Here is a 20,250-nt window from a genome sequence, read left to right as displayed (position 1 = left end):
TGTTTACTTGTTAAATTGATGAAAACTTCCGTAGTCATGAGTAAAACTGTGATGTCATTCAATGTAGAAAAAAATCATTGTTGCATTGATTTCTGCCCCAAACGTTGCTGGAATCATTGATTTTTTTGCTGTCCCAAATTTCCTTTCCTCTTGTGATATAGAGTGTACTGTTGTGTCAGTACATGTACCCAGTATGACACTCGGAAAGGAGCCAAAAAGTAAATTTTTCTCCGTAATGTTTTCAATGAAAGAATTTTAGGGTCACAATTCAAACTGAAAAGCACGTAAAGTGTCACTGCATTACAATTTTTTTTCAGATTAACAATAAGCCATTGAGAAATCCTTTCTGAGAAATGTTTGAAGTGAGTAATTTAAATTCAGGCTTCACAATTTGAACAGAAATGCCTATGCACTCTGCACAAATTGGAGGCGATTTTAAAGCTGCGGAAAAAGTGCGTAGACCCACGAAAAAATACATGTACATGTACATGTACATTGCTGCTACACTGTGTAAGCTGAAGAATGTCTTCCCTGACTGACATCATGACAATAGCCTGGGTGTTCTTATATGTAGTTTTCCAGAAAAACTTGGACAATTTCAAAGGTACATGTACCGTCCATCATTTTTCATTTGTGCAATATGTTTGTTAGAGGCAACAAAAGTGCTCAAAATGTTAAGGAAGGTAGGTATATATAACAACTAACTTGAAGTTTTAGCTCAATGAATACTACATATAAAAATAAAAGCAATGTCCTAGGATTTGGCTTTCAAATAAAAAAGTTACAAAGTCATGTTTGAATTGCCCCAAATTCAGGGTTTCAAACACATTCTCATGCCGCTGATTGTAGCTAAGTGACTGAACTGACAAATTATAACAACTACGTGTTTGCATGTGCTTCACTGAATTAACAACAAGTTGCTAATACCAATTTTCCATATATGCATCTTTTGACACATTATTGGAAACGGCTGTATTTTATCGTTTCCTTCAAAATTTCCAAACCATTCTTCAATACGGCATTTGCACAGTTGACTGTGTAATGCACAGGCCTATAGACTGTACATGTGCACATACATTTACATGTACATGTATGTAAATGTACATTGTAGATGTCAAAAATCTTACAGTAACATGCATTCATGAACTATTTATGTATACTGTATATTATGTAGTTTGCCATGTGCAAACTTGTATTGTAAACTTATGCATACATGTACAGGCTTCTTATGTAGGCCTACATTGTGTACATGTACATGATGTACTGCTAGGTCTCTCTGTGAATTTCTGCCACCTGTATTGCTGAGCCACCTGTGCACTGAGCCATATGACCAGCCCGGGACACCCAGAAGGTACCTTTGGGTGGCAAAAAGATTGAGATACTGATGACCTTTGGTCCATGCCTGTACTTTGCATGTACATGATCAGGGTTCACCTTGGGCACACCTGGCACCCCCAACTCCCTTTGCCTCGTTTAACTGCTAGTGTAGAGGGGGTTCATCAAATCTTGATGATAAAACCTTTTTCTGGCTTCTGTACTTCAAAATTGTACACTGTGTGTACATGTAGGTGTACATTGTATGGCAGTTGCCAGGTCTATGTGTATGGAGGCATGGTGTTGTGCCTTTGGGGTGGTGTTTTGATTCTCACCTCCATGTTATGAGTGAGACACCATTTCACTTGTTGGCATCATATTGCCAAAGGTAAGTGGGCTAATTACACAATTTTCAATATTAAGCAAATGGATTTAAGATTACTGGCCAGAAGCACACAGTGTTTATTGTGCTTCAGGGAGTTTGAAGCCATATTTGATTCCCATAAAAATCATTTTTAAATGTTGTTCAGCATTGCTGGCTTTTGTCCAAGCAACATGTTACCTTCATCATCCCCTTAGTTGGTATTGTGGAGTGAATACATTTGTGATAAATCTCCAGATTACACAGCCTGACATAGCCCATCAATCATGGTAAATGTAGAGATGAGGTTAAGATCTATTATCTCTGCGTTTACACTTGATCCAGCAAGGAGGATCAGATCCGGCAAGGGAGATCAGATCTGGATCAAAAATGTGTGTAAACGCAAGGCAGGATCAGATCCTGATCCCGGGATCTGATTCTCCTCTTGGGAAGGATCAGATCGGGTTCAGGTCCAGTGTGCAGGATCAATTTGCAAGTGTAAACGCAAAGCAAATCCGGATCAGATCCTGGAAGTTGACGTAACTACATCTGGTGCAAGTCTTGAAGCGCGCAAAAAACAAGTCTGTGTCATCGTTAAGACTTACAGTTGTGCTCAAAAGTATTCATACCCTTTGAAAAATAAAATACTTTTCTAAAGTCTTCATTTGTAAAAGCTATTATGTTGGTACTTCCACTATATTTTTTTTCTATTTGTTGCAATGATGAAGGTAAAGCACAGAGTCCTACTCAACTCAACTCGACTCAACTGGAGTCCCGATGGATTTAAATGACGTGACTCAAGTCACTGAAAGCAAATAACTTGACTCAGGACCTTCATCAGAAGACCTGACTCCGTTAAGTGATAATTAATAAGACTCGAGTCCAAAAAATAAAAGCGAACTTTGGAAAAAATTTGTGCCATTGCTAGTGCTGCTGCCAAACCACCGAACCGAACCAAAAATCATCTAACATGGCACTTGCGAACCGAACCAAGCCAAACTAATCGGTTTGGATGTTCGGTTTTAAAGGGCATTGATAGCGTACAGAATGCATGCAAGAAAACATGATAAAAAGCAAACACGAAAAATGGATAATGAGTTATGCCGCACTGCCACTCAGCACTTGTTCGTGTACATTTACTGTAAATGTACATGTACAGTAAACTTACGATTGCCCCACGTAACGTGATGATTGTAATATTAGCACGTGGTGAGAATTCACTGATAACCAATGGAGAACACGCAACGTACGGCATTTCCACTGCACAATACTTCTAAATTCTCATTCCATCTAATTATGCTTACGTATGTTAAGATTTAGCATTATGTTTGCCAATCTCCGATAGCTTCGCCCTTACATTCCATATTAGGCCAATGATATCATAAATGGCCATGTAAAACGAATTTGATTGGATGCTGATCACAGTTGGACTCGTGCTCGGTCAAAGGCAACTTTGAAGGGAAAACTTATTTTGCCAGGCAGGGTGGTGGTGTGCTTGCTTCAGCACACAAGAAGATTTGGTTCTTCCAGTGGCCTAACTTACCTTTCATTTGATCATGTTTGATCAAAGTCGGAGTGTGAATACGTTGCAATCGAATTTTGCCAGATCTCTAAGTGTTTGCAAATCTCATATAACTGGGCGCCCTCCTGGGAAAGAATGCTACATGTAGCTTGATACCAAGGTTCTTCTTCGCTAACATCAAAAGCCATAATTTGATAGCTGAATGTGTTTCATGAAAAATTACCAAAACACATTTTGCCCAAAATCTAATTTGATTTTGCATCCTGTAAAGGAGGACACTCCCATTTGGGCATGTTTTTTCTGTTTTCACATATCCTTTGATTGTTTTGTTGAGTGGTCCAAATACATGTACAACCGCTTTGGTCGGCAAACATGGTCGGAAACTGTCACACCTCCAATGGTAACTTTCAATGGAATATTAACTCCAAAACAAACTTCGGGGAAACAGTTTAGAAAAAATTATGTTCATATCGAAGTTGCTCATGGATGGAGGGGAGATTCATTGCTTACACATGTATCAACATTTGTTTTTTATACATGGAAGTACTATATTCGGCACGATTGCAGTGAGCTCTTTGATATCTCAGTGTGCATTGTACATGTACATGTACATGGACTGGTATGTACATGTGTGTACATGTCCTAATATGAACCGAACCAAAGTTTGGCAAAAAATTTCCAAACCGCATCCAAACGGAACCTGAACTGAACCTTTGCACCTACTTGCAGCACTAGCAATTACTTACAGCACCGGTTTATAATATATATGTCATGTGTTATCAAGATGATGATATGGTGTGACCACATGTAGAAATAAACCCAGAGGTAATTTTTCAAATGCCAAAAAAAATGACTTTCTCTTGTTTCGTATTTATCGCATTGAATCCAAATACTAATGACTCGAATTGACTGAAGCTAATTATTCAACTCGACGTTTGCTTGATTCAACTTCACAGTGACTTGACTTTGAGCAACAAAAATTAGTGCCTTGGTACAACCCTGGTTATCATTCAGTGTACCAAAACCTGTGCATGCACCAATTGTGAATGTTTGAGCGCCACGGTAAAAAAAAAGTCCTTGAAATGACAGATTGAGTATTTCAATCCTTGAGGCCAAGCCCAGTGGAAGAGAACACTCAGTCTTTCACTGAATGAAGTTGCTCTTTTCATTGCATGATTGTTAAACATTCATTATTTGTATCACACAATGACTGAAGAAATCCTCATCATACAGAAAGATGGAATAGTGTTTGGCATTTTTTATTGGTATCGCTAGAAATTATGTGTTTGTGTAAAGTGTCATGACTGTGCTTACTGCATGCGTGCATAGAACAGTGGTATCAATAGTACATGTACATGTACCAGTACAGTGTACATGTACATGTACCCGCAGGCATAGTGAACAACAGAACAAGAATGTTTCCCCCTCACTACCTCCATGTGTACACACAGTATGTACCTGTATATGTACCTGTACACACATGTGCCCATACACATAATGTGCCTTCACAGTACTGCCTTGCCTATCCATGCCTGGGCTCATTTACACAGAACGCTGCACACCATTTGTGGTCTGTTCATATGTGAAATGAATTTTCCAAGCATTTGGCAAAACTGTTGTTGTCTGGAACTGGCATCAAGAGTTCAGATTGCTGAACTTTGGCTAAGCAAGTTGAAATGCCTGTGTGCACACATGACAGTGGAAGCCATGATGATTCTTGGTAGGCTCATAAACCTAGGTAGGTCCATAATACATCCACTTGTATGGGCAGGTGTGCAAGATGTGTGAGTAGCCCAGATACATGTTTTGTACAGAGCACCTCTTTTGATATCCATTGTCTGCTATGGCGAAAAAAAAAAGATTCTTTTCATGTGACCACTGTAGTTATGAATGGTTCCATCAATGGGAAAACAATTAACCAATTAATTTAAATGGAATGTGATTTATACTCGCTACATGTACATGTACATGTACATGTATGTCTGGTTACATTGTATGTGAATAGACTGAACTCACCACTGCTTTTACCTTTTTTTAGTGAAACATACAAACAGGTTTGCTTGAAAATGTGAACTTTCTAATTTAGAAGAAACTGTTATGGTTACTACATATATGTTCATGTACATTGTACATGTATGGTACCAGTACATGTACTAAGTAATAAGTAAGGGCCCACCTCAGGTACGTACATGTACATGTGTGTATATTCTTAACATCCTATTCAGTATCTAGTTCAACCTGTCTTTCAAGTGGAGCTCATCATCTTTGAAAGTGACAGTCTCTGATTTTTTCATATTCAGTTCATTTATTAATTTTGAAGGTAAAATCAACCATCAAAATACATGCAAGTAGACATTTACAAAATGCATTAAATACTATCGTAAAATCTAGACTGCACATAATGTACTGTAAGTAGCACCCCCGCAGGATTGTCCCAAAACCAAACTTAATTATTGTCTACATGTACTAGTTACTCTCCTCGGTGCTACTTGATAATTTAAAATACAAGGAAAATGAAGAAACGAAAGAGTCAGTGAATTAAAAAAAAAGGACAGACGGATATTAAATTCACAGAATAAAACCATCAAAATATCAATAAAGACCAACTGCCACAAATTAAACAGTTACCGGTAGAAAAACAAAACTCACCCACACAGTAGAAATGAAACTCACAGGCAGGCTGCTAGTGTAGAATGTAAAAATAATATTTAAATATTGGTGCCAAATCAACTTATAAAAATAACATTAAGAGTGTTAACCATTTCACATGCGAAAAAGTATGGGTATAATGCACAGTAAGTAGGAGAATGGGCAAGGTTTGGAATGGCAATAAAATAATAAAAAGAGACAAAATTGTTTAATCCTTCTCCGAAAACAAACAAAAGATACCCTATTATACATGTATGTGCAACTCTATGTATATATACTTAGTGTCAGGGTGACTCCTTGACCTGGAGTCAATAAATGTTTCCTTCTTGAGTTTGTAAAAGATGGTAATCCAAAGACTACCATGTTTTTTCAAAGTGTGCCCAATTCCTTTACACAAATTCCCTGTGAAATCACTTCCCTGTTGTAGCACACTGTTGTTCACATGATATGGGGTCATCAGTTTCATTTCACTTAACTCGAGTTGATCAAGAGTACCAGTACATGATGTATGTACATGAAATATGAAAACCAATGAATGGGATACACACAAGAGAAATCATAGATCATACACAGGTACATAAATACGTGTACATGTGAAAGGACAACCAGAAGTAAGCAGTGTGTACACATGTACATTGACATGTTTCTATATACGTAAAATGTACATTACATGTGAACTCAAGTATCACTTCCTCATACGGTAGTTACGCAGTTCATGTACCGGTATGGTGCATGTGATGTACATGTAGAATCCCTGCACGTACAATGTACACATGTACAAATTTAATGTACGTGTATGTGAGTACAATGTATCATTGAGCAGTGCGTAAAGGACACTCCACACCTGACAAAGCACCTGTATACTGGTACCGTAGCAATAAGGGGCTCCTTAAAATGTAAGTAGATTTATGATGGATAAGAAAAAGTTTTGTCCGTTTATCAGGGATTTTTCTACCTCTGTCATGAAAAGGTATGAAGTTTTGGCATACTGACAGATGAGCTTCTCTTGTTTTTGTTCTGTAAATTAAAGATGGGAGGATGCAAACTTTTTGTGCCAGGATGATTTTTTTGTTCAAGGAAATAATGTACAACTGCAGCCATTGTTGAGTGCATTAGATGAATTCATTATACATGTAGCTCTGTAGTTGGATATTTTTTTCCAAAACAGTGCACTGTCTTGTTTGTTGAAAGCCCCCCATATTTTCCAAGAGTTGCCCTGAAGTACATGTACATGTAATTTAACAGTGACAACACCTCTCTCATTTCTGCTGTCAAGGACTGTCAGTGTTAGGGTAGTTTTGAATTTGACAAGTTTGTGGATTTGATTACAATTGCCAGATTTCCTGAATCTGCTAACATCATGTCACATCGGCTGAGCAGGACCACGCAGTGGTATGTGGATCTGTAAGTATAAACTCAATGACTTGAAATCATTTCATAGTCTCCAGTTTATACAATGATCTTAGCCTTGGTCAACGTAAACGTACATGCCCCACATGCACAAACATCTCTTTTTTTGTAATTGTTGAGGCAACATGTGAGGGCAGGTAATTTGGGGGGGGGTTAACACGTGATGTTATGGGGACCTTAAACATTATGTAGACAGAATTTGTCCCCACAACTCAGTCTCAACTTTCCCTACAAAACAAATTGTCCCCTCAACACCACATCGGTACATGTTCCCAGTTGTCTGTAAATAGAACGTACACACAGGTTGGGTACAAACCTCTATGGAAATAATGAAGGGCATAATTTGTACCCTCCTGCATCATACAATGTACATAATGCAGCCAAGGAGTAGAGCTACTGTACCAGCACACCAGCACAGAATTTTCTGTTGTGTTATGATAATTCTACTATTTCCTGAACCCACGTGGCCTGACCAAATCAATTTCCAGGTTCAAACCAATAGACCAGGCATCAAGTCAACCGACAAACTCATCTGGGAACGGAACAGTTCACCCTATTGCAGCATTTCTCCTACATTTTTCATAAGCTGGTGTTCCCAGAGCAGTCTGGGTTATCAGAGTTTATTCCCAGTACCCACACTGTCAGAAGAAATAGCCTGCAAGCTGTGTGTTTTCATGTTATTGTTATGTCCCATGGTGCTATTTTATATGCGTTCAAGTCTTACCAGTACATTTAATTGAACTCTGGAGCAGCAACCTTTCAAAGTGCATTTGTCCTAAATACATGTAAATGGTAGGAATGGCAATGGCCTTGAGTGGCCTACATGTACCGATACATGTACCTATGGTATATATAGAGAGGGTCTGTGTACATGTAACTGTTTTCATTCAAGCTGGCCTTTTTCCCAAGAAATTCATGTATTGTCTAGAAGTTTTACGTATTTGTGAACATGCACACAGTCAAGTGGAGTAAATATACATATATATAATAAATATATTACATATATTTTCTCTGATAAGCCTCTGTTGTTTGTTGGATCTTGGTAAACTTTGATTTCCTGTTCTTCATATGTGTTTGTGGAGTACCAAAGTGAGTACGTCACACAACTTTGTGTGTAAAAGGCTTTAGCGTGAGAACCAGCAGTTGAACCAACACACGGTCATACCCCTTTCATTTGTACGGCATTTACTGGTTCTAAATGGCATCACGCTTCGGTACTCTGTATTTCTCTCTCCCTCATTCTGTGCCCATATTTTACATGTACATGTACATGTACCGGTACATGTATATATATTCACTGCCAGTATTTAATAACCTGCACTGGCCCTAGCATTGGCTCTTTCACATAATAGAGCACCAGTACTTGTACATATGTATGCCATACATACATGTATTGATAGATTATGTTTCAAACAATTCCATATTGAGAAGGATGGGGTTTCACTTGGGAACATTACAAAAGTCAATATGAGAGGACACACTCTAAGACTGATTAAAGGGTCAACATCAGTGTATTCTTCAGATATTCACAGGTGCATGTTCTGCTACAGTACAATGTGCATGTACTTGTAGTTCCATCATGGATTCGCCCTATGAACTACATGTACATGTACGTGCCCTTTGTCCATGCTTCCATTTATCGTTTGACTCAGGAATTAATTTTTGAGTGCAGAAAGTTTCACATTACCTAGACCACATTCCAAGTACCCAAAATCATATGAACACTGTGTGTGACACGTTCCATGCATCCATTGCTGTAGCTTCATTCTGGCTCTTACAATTTGATGCATTGTGCTGTAGCCCTGCAGAGATGATGTGATCACTTTGGATGGTACCATGCAGAGTGTGATGGTATCAGTAACATGAGAGATGAGACTGACTGTCTCCTTCAGTCTTCTAGGCATGCATCAGCCCTTAATATTTGACCTAAATTGTTCATTGGTGATTCAATAAAAGGGGTTGGTACCATTACGGTCATTGACTGACCTTCAGTTTCATGTACAAGCGGATTAAATGTATACATCATGTATTAAGAGGGGAAGTGTGGATGGATGCATGAAATTAAACCAACAAAAGATGGAAAACCTGGAACCCAACATGATTCACTCTTAGGATGGAGTACATGTACTTTTGGATAAAGGTTATAAATGCTTCCATGTATGTGCCTATGAGACCAAACATAGCGATAGATTACAGGGTGAGATTTTATGAAATTTCAGTTTATATTGGTTCATGTAGTAATGTATACATAAAAACATGTACACATGTACTAAAGCAATACATGTGTGTATTGTAATTGTGAAAATGAAACTTCTCAAGATGATACTGGTACATGTAGGTATTGTAGTTTTATTTTGCTGTTCTTGATAGGTTGGGTTGCTGTGCATTGAAAAAAAGGCATTGTCGTTTATCTTTTAAAGATCCTACAAATCCATGGGGTCCAATAAAATCTACCGAGTTGGCTGGGTGGATTTTGTGGAATTTAATACGATAAGATCAAGCAATTATTTATGTGAGACTTGAAACTATGCAAAAGTCTCAGCACAAATAACACACCGCTCAGTTGCAATAATGTTTGAATTTGGAGGATTCAGAGAGGCTCTTAAGAATTCCTAGAAAGATGATGTACAATGACAAAAATTGAATTGCTTCTAATGTCTGCTGGGAAGTGTTTCAGAAAGTTTACTTATACATGCAGATTTGATGTGTGTATGCTCAACATTTCGAAAACAGTGGTTGCAGTGCACACAGGAGACTTCTTTGCACATCCCTTCTTACTGTGTTTGTGTAGAAACTAAATATTTCCATAGCAACATCAGCAGGATTTAGCAGGGCATATTCCTTCACCTTTTCCCCCAAATGAGCATCATGCAGTACATGTAGGTGGGAAAGACACTGCTGCTATGTTGAAGGTCAAAAGAGGTTTGTCCATTGTTAGTTATAAGTTCTTGTAGCATGATGAATGATGACTTTGGTCATTTAGCTTCATGCATATGTACATGTTCATACACACAATACATGGTACAGGAACCATTTGCCATTCAACTCAGGCATCATTCATACTGTCCTTATACTCATTAATTACATAAATGTACACAGGCCTGACAGGAATTTTCTCTTGCATTCAACTTGGTCTGGACTTCATCCCAGTTGGTGCCATACTGGTAGCTGGCCATTCTTAATTGTCTAGACTGACTGCAGAGCCTTCCCATTTGCTGTCTACTCAGCCATGCATTTACCATCTGCCATGCCTTAACACTTAGATCAAGCCTGTGGAGGGGCACACCCCCCCTTGAGTCTTAGAGCCCCCCAAACATCAATTTTTAACGCTGCATGATTCATCCAAGATCCTATTAAATTGTGGCCATTTTCTGCCACAGGATAATGCAGGAACCAACAATTTTCCAACATATATAATGTCAATAATTGTCCACAGGCATATATGATAGGAAAAGGCAATCCAATAATATTGCACTTGGTTACTTAACAAGATTAGTGCTATTTACAGTGTTTTTATACTGACATCACAGTGTGTAATTTGTGAAAATTTTCCTGAATATGATCCTGTGTCTGTTGTGTAGTCATTGTACACATGAGTAATATGACCGTGTGCTGAGAATGCACCCACAAGCCTGCACATTCGAACAGAAATTGTCTACACGTGGCCAGAGTGTCCCTAGGTGCAGACGTTGCACACAGACAAAATGAGGCCCCATCAAAGGACTGTCTTTGCTCCTGCTCTTGCCAGAAAGGCCTTTAACCAGTTAATGTTAGGTTTTCTTCCCCGAAAAAGCTGCGGGGAGTGTTTTTTTTTTTTTTTGGTAAAGTCTTCAACCTTGCAAGTTATTTCTCGTGCCCATAAAATATGTAAGGAGGCACAGCTCTCGAGTTTAGGCATCAGTATTTTCATCCCCCCCCCCCGAGTTCTTTTGTTTCAGCCATTTTTCAAGTTCCCTAGTAAAAATTGTGGTGCATGTCCAGACATCAAGCAGTTCACATACAAAAGGTCATTAAAGGTCTTTAATCCCCTTAGCTTGTCTGTGTATGGCTCCCCGTGTCAATTCTAACTACTTATGAAAGGCATTTCTGGATTTATTATGGTTTGGGGGACGGGGATCCACTCAATAGCAGCTTCCGCATGTAGGATCATCTTCTGCGCTCGGGCTCAACCAAGCACAACACGTAAATACATACATAAATGAGGGAAAACGTGCCCTGTGGAACAAATAAAGAAATTGTGTGTGTTTACACGTCATCCGGTGCCAAGTGGTTAAGTTCAAATTTTTTTCAATTATGAAGAAAGTTACTTTTCAGCAGGGATTTTCAAGTTAAACATCTTGCTTTTCTTACATGTATAATGGGAATTTCCAAGATGTTAAATATAAAGATAGTTCACTCGTACGTTTTCCTTTTGTTATTTCCCAACACTGGTAGTTGAAAAAGTATAAATTTCAGTATTATGTATATGTGCATGTACATTGTGAGCATTTCCAAGACTCAGATATATGAAACATCATGATTTACACATGTAATATGAGCCAATGTTGAATGCAGATTGAAACAGATATTCTAGATGAAATAATTAGTGACCAAAAGAGTACATAGAGTGTAGCCTTTAGGCAAAACAAAATGATAGTTTTGCTTCCTATTGTATTGAAAAAAAAATAGGTTGGGTAGATGGATAGTATCCTTTTTTTCTTTCTAAAGTTTTTTGGGTCAAATATTTTAACGTGGAATTTTTTTAAATTGAAAAATAATTTGATGCTTGGAAAGGCATTTACAAAATTGCTATCAATTTTCAATGCAGAAATTCAAAACCATATGTTTGGTATCACTGTACTCAATAAACCTCATTATGCAAGGTATCACTGTACTCAATAAACCTCATTATGCAAGGTATCACTGTACTCAATAAACCTCATTATGTAAGGTATCACTGTACTCAATAAACCTCATTATGTAAGGTATCACTGTACTCAATAAACCTCATTATGCAAGGTATCACTGTACTCAATAAACCTCATTATGCAAGGTATCACTGTACTCAATAAACCTACTTATGCAAGGTATCACTGTACTCAATAAACCTCATTATGCAAGGTATCACTGTACTCAATAAACCTCATTATGTAAGGTATCACTGTTCTCAATAAGCCTCATTATGTAAGGTATCACTGTACTCAATAAACCTCATTATGCAAGGTATCACTGTACTCAATAAACCTCATTATGCAAGGTATCACTGTACTCAATAAACTTCATTATTTTACTTGCTGAAATGTGAGTGCGTTTTCCAAATTCTAAGGCAAAAGTTCCTCCCGCAGCATGCTGTCTGCTGTCATGGCGCGTGCAAGCACAGCCTGCAAGCTTCAAGCACAACGTGCATGATGTGACATGTGAGCAAGCATGATACATAGTCTAGGTCCTAGACTGCTTTTGCATTTGATATCAGGGATGGTGTATGTGCAGCGAACAGGTGAAATGCACAAATGAATAGCAGCAATGGACAGCAGAGGAAGCCATGTTAAAATCTGAATAGGCCCGACACAAAACCCATGCGTGTGGCATGCATTTGCATGGTGCTTGATCACACTGACAACTACCTCAAAACCAATTAACACGTGAAAGAAAAGTCAATTTTTAAGTTAAAAAAATTTAAAATCTAAAACAATTACAAAGCTTCGTGTATAAAAATAAGCATGAGGGTCGCCAACATTATTTTTTAGTTATTTTTTTTTTTAAAATAAAGAGTTAGGGTCGGCGCAATTTGCTAGGTTGGGGTTGGTAACCGGAAGCACAACTATTATTTTGTTTAGCCTTACTAAATAAGCTACTTGCACATGTATGTAGTTTTAAGGGAATTGTTGCTGAGCATGTGGCTATTGTTTAAATCAATATATCAGTGTGGCACCAACAAAAGTCAAGGTTGATGGTTTACGAGATGAACAGGCAAGATGTTAGATTAATGTTAGATAATAGACCGGGCAGTATTTTTTTTAATAAAACAGATACATGTAAGTGCGAGCCTATGTAATACCGATTTCCATCTTCTGTCCGTCCATCTGTCTGTAGGTGCGTCCAGCTGTCCTCAAATGTTAAAGTTTTTCCTTGCAGGTACATAGGTTTTAAAATCTGCCATTGAGTGTTTGTTTGCTTCCTCTTGGAATTCCATCAATATTTAAATTGTCTCATATGGCATGAATGCTTAGAAACTTATGAATTTAATGAACAAATTATAAAAGATGAATGTTAACATTATGAGTTGTATTGTGTACTTACCCTGTAGTACATATATACCTGTGTACTGAGCACTCCGGTAATGTACATGTATGTATGTATTGACAGTGTTTAGACACATACAAATGTACATATACTGTATGTGGGACAAATGTAAGAGATGGGAGGGGGACTCCAAGTGACAGGTTAGGAGTTTGTTGGGGGTACATGTACAGGTACCTGTAGGAGGATGATTATGGGGACAAGATACATGTAGGTAGAAAGTGGATGAAATGCTGGATAAGGTTGGAGTAATGGTTGGGCTGGATGGGACAGCCAGAGTAAGAAGTGAAGGCAATAATGGGGAAGGGGCAGAGTAGGAGATGAATGGGATGATGGGGAGGGGGAAGAGTGGATTGATAGGATGATGGAGGGATGGAGTAAGAAACGGATGGGATGCTGGGGAGGGGGTGGAGTAGGAAATGGATAGGATGATGGGGAGGGGCAGAGTAAGAGATGGGTAGAGTGATGGGGAGGGGGCAGAGTAAGAGATGGATAGAATGATGGGGGCAGAGTAGGGATAGGATGATGGGAGGGGGTGGAATAGCAAATGGATAGGATGATGGGGCAGAGTAGGAGATGGATAGGATGATGGAGGGGTGGAGTGAGAGATGGATAGGATGATGGAGGGGTGGAGTAGGAGATGGATAGGATGATGGAGGGGTGGAGTTGGATATGGATGGAAATACAAGGTGGTTGTGGGATTGGAGATAGATGGGATTAGGGGTGGAGTCAAAGTAGACATGGTAGATATGGGATGATAGGATATGGATGATGGGGGTAGAATTGTAGAGGTTAGGATAATTGGGTTGGATACAAAGTGCAGAACTGTACTTTAGAGGAATTTGAATTATGCACCATCCATCAAACTCACAAATGCACTGCTTATATAATAATTCAGGTCTAGTCTGACTGTACTGGACCCACATTCTATAGGTATTCCTCTCTCCTGTGAAGAACTGTGAAGCCTTTGTACCTGTTTCTCCCTTGTTGGTGGTCTTTGTTGATTTACTTTTAAACGACATGCGCTTTCAACACACAGTCTGCATACAGCACTAACTCCTAGGTTTTTTCTCCTAGAGTACACTGTACAATGGATTTTATTGCTAAGGTGAATAAAATATCTTGTACATCTGTATTGCAGTCATATGTCAACCAATCTTGTAATAAATTTTGATGAAGCATTTTCTTGTTTAATTTATTAACCATATTTGTATAACTTGGATGTTTCTTTCCTGTTATTATAGTAAAGAAATTCAAATTCATAACAAGGAGCGAGCCATAGCGGCTTTGCCATTCTAGTTGATTTTCTCAGTTGTAACATTAAACAATATACATGTGTACAATGTATTTGTACGCTCTTCTGAAGTGCATGTGTTTCAAGTAAACAAAATGGCATTGATATGGGTACCTGACCTAAACAAAGCTACATGGAGCCCTTTTCCTGTTTCAATCTGAAATTAAGATTGTTTTGAAACTTCTCCCAAATTCTTAAGTTTTGTTACTTCTCAAAATTCCCTCTGCTACCGGTATTATGAATGCTAAATGCATGTATTCTAGTCTACACTTCCATGTACCTTTGTATATTACTTGTATATATATTACTTGTATAATACCTTCAGGGAATGTTTTATCTACATATACTTTTATCACGTTAAAAAGGAAAAATTAAAACCTCCATGCTATGAGTAGTATTAACATGTATTAATTGCAACAATTTGTGTGGTACCAACATGTACATACAAGTATGTGTAGTCAGCCATTATGATTCAGCACCTCAACTCCTACTTTCATACTGCATTGAGGAGTGCGATACTGATAATGTTACAAGCATTCATCACATACATGTATGGACATACATGTAATACCCATTTCCATCACATACATGTATGGACATACATGTAATACCCATTTCCATCACATACATGTATGGACATAATACCCATTTCCATCACATACATGTATGGACATACATGTAATACCCATTTCCATCACATACATGTATGGACATAATACCCATTTCCATCACATGTACATGTATGGACATAATACCCATTTCCATCACATGTACATGTATGGACATAATACCCATTTCCATCACATGTACATGTATGGACATAATACCCATTTCCATCACATACATGTGCATGTATGGACATAATACCCATTTCCATCACATACATGTGCATGTATGGACATAATATCCATTTCCATCACATACATGTACATGTATGGACATAATACCCATTTCCATTTGACTTTGGCAGGTAACATTACATGGTTACATCGTACCTGTACTTGCATGTAGCCAATATTGAATCCGCCTTTTTTAGTGTACTTTTGGCTTCTACATGCAAGTTGGTAGAATTTAAGTGAAAAAAGAAAGAAATGTTATTCATTTTTGGTACCGGTACCATTCCCGCCATTTAATGTTAAGGAAATGAAATTGTGAGAGAGGTTTGAGACTAGTTTAGTTAAAACCAGATAAAAACTTAGGGGATGATAATGGACCAAGCCAAAGGCCAGTTTCAACCATACTTGATAAAACTGCTTGATCGCACTTTTAATCCCACCCATAAATACATTTTTTCAAGTGAAAATCTAGAAAAATAGTAACACCTGTATTTTTGGCCAATGACTTTGTTCATGATGTTTATTGTATGTTTTGCAAAACACCCCTCTTGCCATACATCTACTGATTGCACCTATTGTGTGCCATAGTAAAATGGCACACTGCACAAGACACAGAATACAGTGGACCTGATGTTGAATGGAATGTTGGCTCTGTAAATTACCCACTGGTTGTGTTGCGCATGCCTGTTTGATGATACATGTAAGCAGGGTAGTGATTGTCATGTACGTATATGAAAGTAAAACTCAAAATGTCATATGAAATCAATAATTACCCAACAGGTATTGAGTAAAATGTTTGAGGTAGATTAAATATTATGAATAAAAATACATGTACATACATAAGCAGGGTTCTGCCCAGGATGGTTTTAGTGCTGGCAGGACTATCTAAGCGGAGCGCCACCATCGGTTGGCGCGGAACGTACCAGAAAATTTTTGGAATCTAAAAGCCCCCAGATGGCCAGAAACAGCACTTTCTGGATGTTTTCAGCTGTGTATACACAGCCTAGAATTAGGGATCTCATGTCTGAAATTTCTGAAATTTAATAAAAAAAATTGAAAATTTGTAATTTTGGTCAACTAGGATGAGGTGATAATTTTAGACGGGCAATTGAATTAGAAAAAAAGAGTAGAAATACTGTAAATATTGATTTTATTCTGTAAATCCCTTAAATATTGAATTAATTTCTATCTCTATGATGCCCATAATTTTTCATTGCTATTCAAATCATTTGTCATTTTTTTTGTGTGTTGAAAATAAGGCGAAACATGCAAAATCTTGGCGGAATATTTTCCTTATTTTCTTTGTACAAAAGTTCGCACAGTATGCATATGGGATAACGACATTCATAAATGTGTGCAGGGATTTTCTGAACAGTCATTTTAAAGTCTACATGAACATAATGTAGATTGGCCATTTGCTTTTCTGACACATCTGGCCATGTGTCACGTGCATACTGAGCGCGTGTATCTTGCCATACGGAACTCGTTTACGGAAAAGGCAAAATCATGCTGTTACTTTTGAATAAAAAAATTGCGGAGTTAATATTTTCACCGTGGGATAAACAACAATTAACGAATGCGGTGCGATTGTTGGTTTAAAAAATGATCGCAGTGATCATTTTATGCAACATCAAGCAGAAAATACATGCACCGAATGTTGCTAACCGTGGTCGGCGTGGCAAAAAACAGTCACGGTCGATTGTCAGTTTTGCAAGTACATGTGAAATTGTTTTTCTGCCAGATTTTTAAGTATTTAAACGAAGTGTGAATGGGGTCATTTGCAATTTTGTCTTTCTGAAAGTTAAGCCAAATTTTCTTTTCAAGTTGTGGAACTGGGTAAAATGCGGAACTGGACAAACAACGCTGTACATCATGGAGAGGGGGTTTTCCGATCTTCGCGCACTGAGAGCGTTGCATATGCAAGCCTATGTGTGGCCTTCCAACCAATGGAAAGATTCGTTACGCACTATGTACACGTGCATTGCGCGTAACAAAGCCTCCTATTGGTTCATGTTAATATTTGGTCCAGATATGTTGCATATGCAGGTACGTTGGTGCGCAGACGATATGCATGGCAGTGCAAAGTGAAATTTACGAAGAAATTTTACGGTTTCTTCACGATCTTCATTTTTCACGATCGATCCCTCGACCAAGATGCTATTTTATTTGGGTTCTTATCGGGAATACGTGCCGGTCGGAAAAGTTGATTTGGCAGATTGTGGCGGTCAGCAATTCTGCGTGCCGGTCGGGCCCGACCGGCAGCGGCAGATCCCTGCATAAGGGAAAAGATATGTCACTCGCAGGTGGAGTTACATGTACCTGTATACATGAAAGTGTAAGTTGTGACTAACACATGATGTACTGACAGTATACGTGTACATGTATGATTTTTATCTACATGTGCATGTAAGTTGTACTTCTAATCCTCCCAGTTCCTTCAAATATACCAGGTTTGGTGGATCTTTTAGAATTGAGAAAGCTCGCTGTGCAGTTCCTCAGATCATCTGATTTCTTTTCTTTGGTTTTACTTCTCATGTATGGTGTATGCCAGTGGAAATTGAGAAACTCGTCTTCGTTTGAAATTGTCTCTGTTGGCCAGTTGCAAGTCTACTGTGAGCACTGGTACTAAAAGTGATTGAAGAGGGCTCCCTGCAAGAAGGAAAATGATGCTGGGATGGTTTGAGTATTGTGCCTTTGAGCCTTTGATGTTACTCAGTAGTTCCAGGCAGACATTATTTATCAAGCAAACATGCATTCAGATTTCCTCTACCAGAAATAATTTATCGGTATGGGTGTGCAGTGTCCTGTGGTTATTCACTGCCATACTGTGCACATCTGCGTGCATATTTTATTTTGAAATTAAGACCAGTATTTTGATTTGTAAGGATTTACATTGTCACTTCCTTCTTTTTCCTGGTATAAAGTATGTAAATTTATACATGTATGACCTAGCCTGGCAAATCAGCGATACCGAAATGTACAATTCGCGATGCATTTTCAAAATCGGCCATTATGAAATTAAATGCTTATGACTTAATCACTGAATTATTCATAATGCGAGTGACAGAACTAGAGCAACCTCCAATGAGAATGTGTGCTTGAATGACATGCTCCTAGCCAAACATAGCTATCCAGTCACTATGTCGCCTTATGACATCATGCTCCTTTCTCATGCATGCACATAAGGGGTGCTTACTTAAACTTGGCTTAGACCAGCTTGTGCCACTTTCCAACTGTATCAAAAATTAAGGACGAACAAATAAATTTAAAGGAATCATGTTTCCCCATAGCACAGTTTGTGCAGGAAAGAATACTTACATGAATGGGTCTTCAGCTGCTTATCAGTCTTGACTTTCACTCTAACCATATCCATTTGATGACTAATGTAAGAACACCCACCTAGTATGCATTCGTGTTGTCATTTTGTGCTGTAAATTTGAACTGCCATTACATGAAAATAATTTGCTATACAAGCTTATCCAACTGCTACGCAAAAATTATTTTGTATAGTAGATTTACTGTGTATTTTTTTGCTGAAAACTATTCCCTGACATCTATACTTCCACTTGTAGCAGTTTACATGTACATCTACCTGTATGTGTGAATATGTACCCATTTTACAATTGTTTGATGGTGAGAAACAAATGGATCAAGCCTACAGTATACATTTGTATGCAAAACCTACCGGTACATGCACTTTCTCCATTTTGAGTAGACTCGTAGTTCTGCTGTTGGTGTATAGTTGTAATATATCTAGCTGATTTTGCCTACAAAATCCAACTTAATCGCATAACACCAAGGGTATTTTACACTGATTACACGTGATTGTTAAAAAATGAAAGCAAGATATACGGTATCAGCCAAATTCCAAAGCCAATTTAAACCTGCAGAACATGATATGCCACTACCACAGATGGGGAAAAGACTGATTGGTTAACTCGTTACCTGCTCCTTCATATATGTAGCTAACATGTAAACATATGAATACTAACATGTAAACACAAACTCATTATTCATTACTCACTGCATGTATTGTCTTGACTGTATTGTACCCATTGGTCAAAGAGATTAAGTTACATGTACACCGTAACTGGGGCATCAAGTACAGCTTGCTGTGTAAATCCAGACAGTGAAAGAAAAGGGGAGAAGAAAAGTCTGGCATCAGGAAAGATAATTGCTTATCAACTTGATTCTGTCTGGATGGACATTTAGTCTTTTTTTTCCAACAAGTCCACTCTTGCATGGTTAGCCAGCACTTGATGTCCAACATGCTGTTGCTTTATTAGAGCAGGTGTGCTCCGACATTATTCAAACATTAATTTGTTCTTGTCACCTTTTAGAAATACTTTTGTAGTTTTCAGAATCATTCCATGTGTTTCCCTTTTGTAAGTTTCTTCTTGTAGGGAATTTCAAGTACAACCATGTCTCCTGTTGAAGCTGTTTAAAATTTTCAGAAGAAGAAAAAATAAATAAAATATCGCAAGCTGGAACTTCCTTAAAATGTAAAATACTATTTAAAATAATATGTTGTACCTGGAAAATGTTTCTTGTATATCTCAAAGTACATTTGAGAGTCATTCTATGC

General features: G+C 38.0%; 1 protein-coding gene across 9 annotated transcripts in view; it reads left to right on the top strand.

Moving 5' to 3' along the window:
- Positions 1-20,250, top strand: part of LOC110974929 (uncharacterized) — a 115,236-nt gene that overhangs the window by 18,527 nt on the left and 76,459 nt on the right. For 6 of the 9 annotated variants that reach the window (XM_022226894.2, XM_022226895.2, XM_022226897.2 and 3 more), the window contains exon 2: positions 7,185-7,250. The exons of 2 other annotated variants lie outside the window; for them this stretch is intronic. In XM_022226894.2, the coding sequence (XP_022082586.1) occupies positions 7,185-7,250 (66 nt within the window). Of the gene's footprint in view, positions 1-1,493; positions 1,703-7,184; positions 7,251-20,250 lie in introns of those variants that run through there. One more of the 9 variants, XM_022226899.2, reaches the window with a different exon arrangement.

This window comes from Acanthaster planci, linkage group LG04, assembly GCF_054643075.1.
Source record: "Acanthaster planci isolate LZ-2023a linkage group LG04, COTS_SCS, whole genome shotgun sequence".
Lineage (NCBI taxonomy): Eukaryota > Metazoa > Echinodermata > Asteroidea > Valvatida > Acanthasteridae > Acanthaster > Acanthaster planci.
The sequence above is the reverse complement of the archived record's forward strand: the minus strand, read 5'-3'. Positions and strand labels throughout refer to the sequence as shown.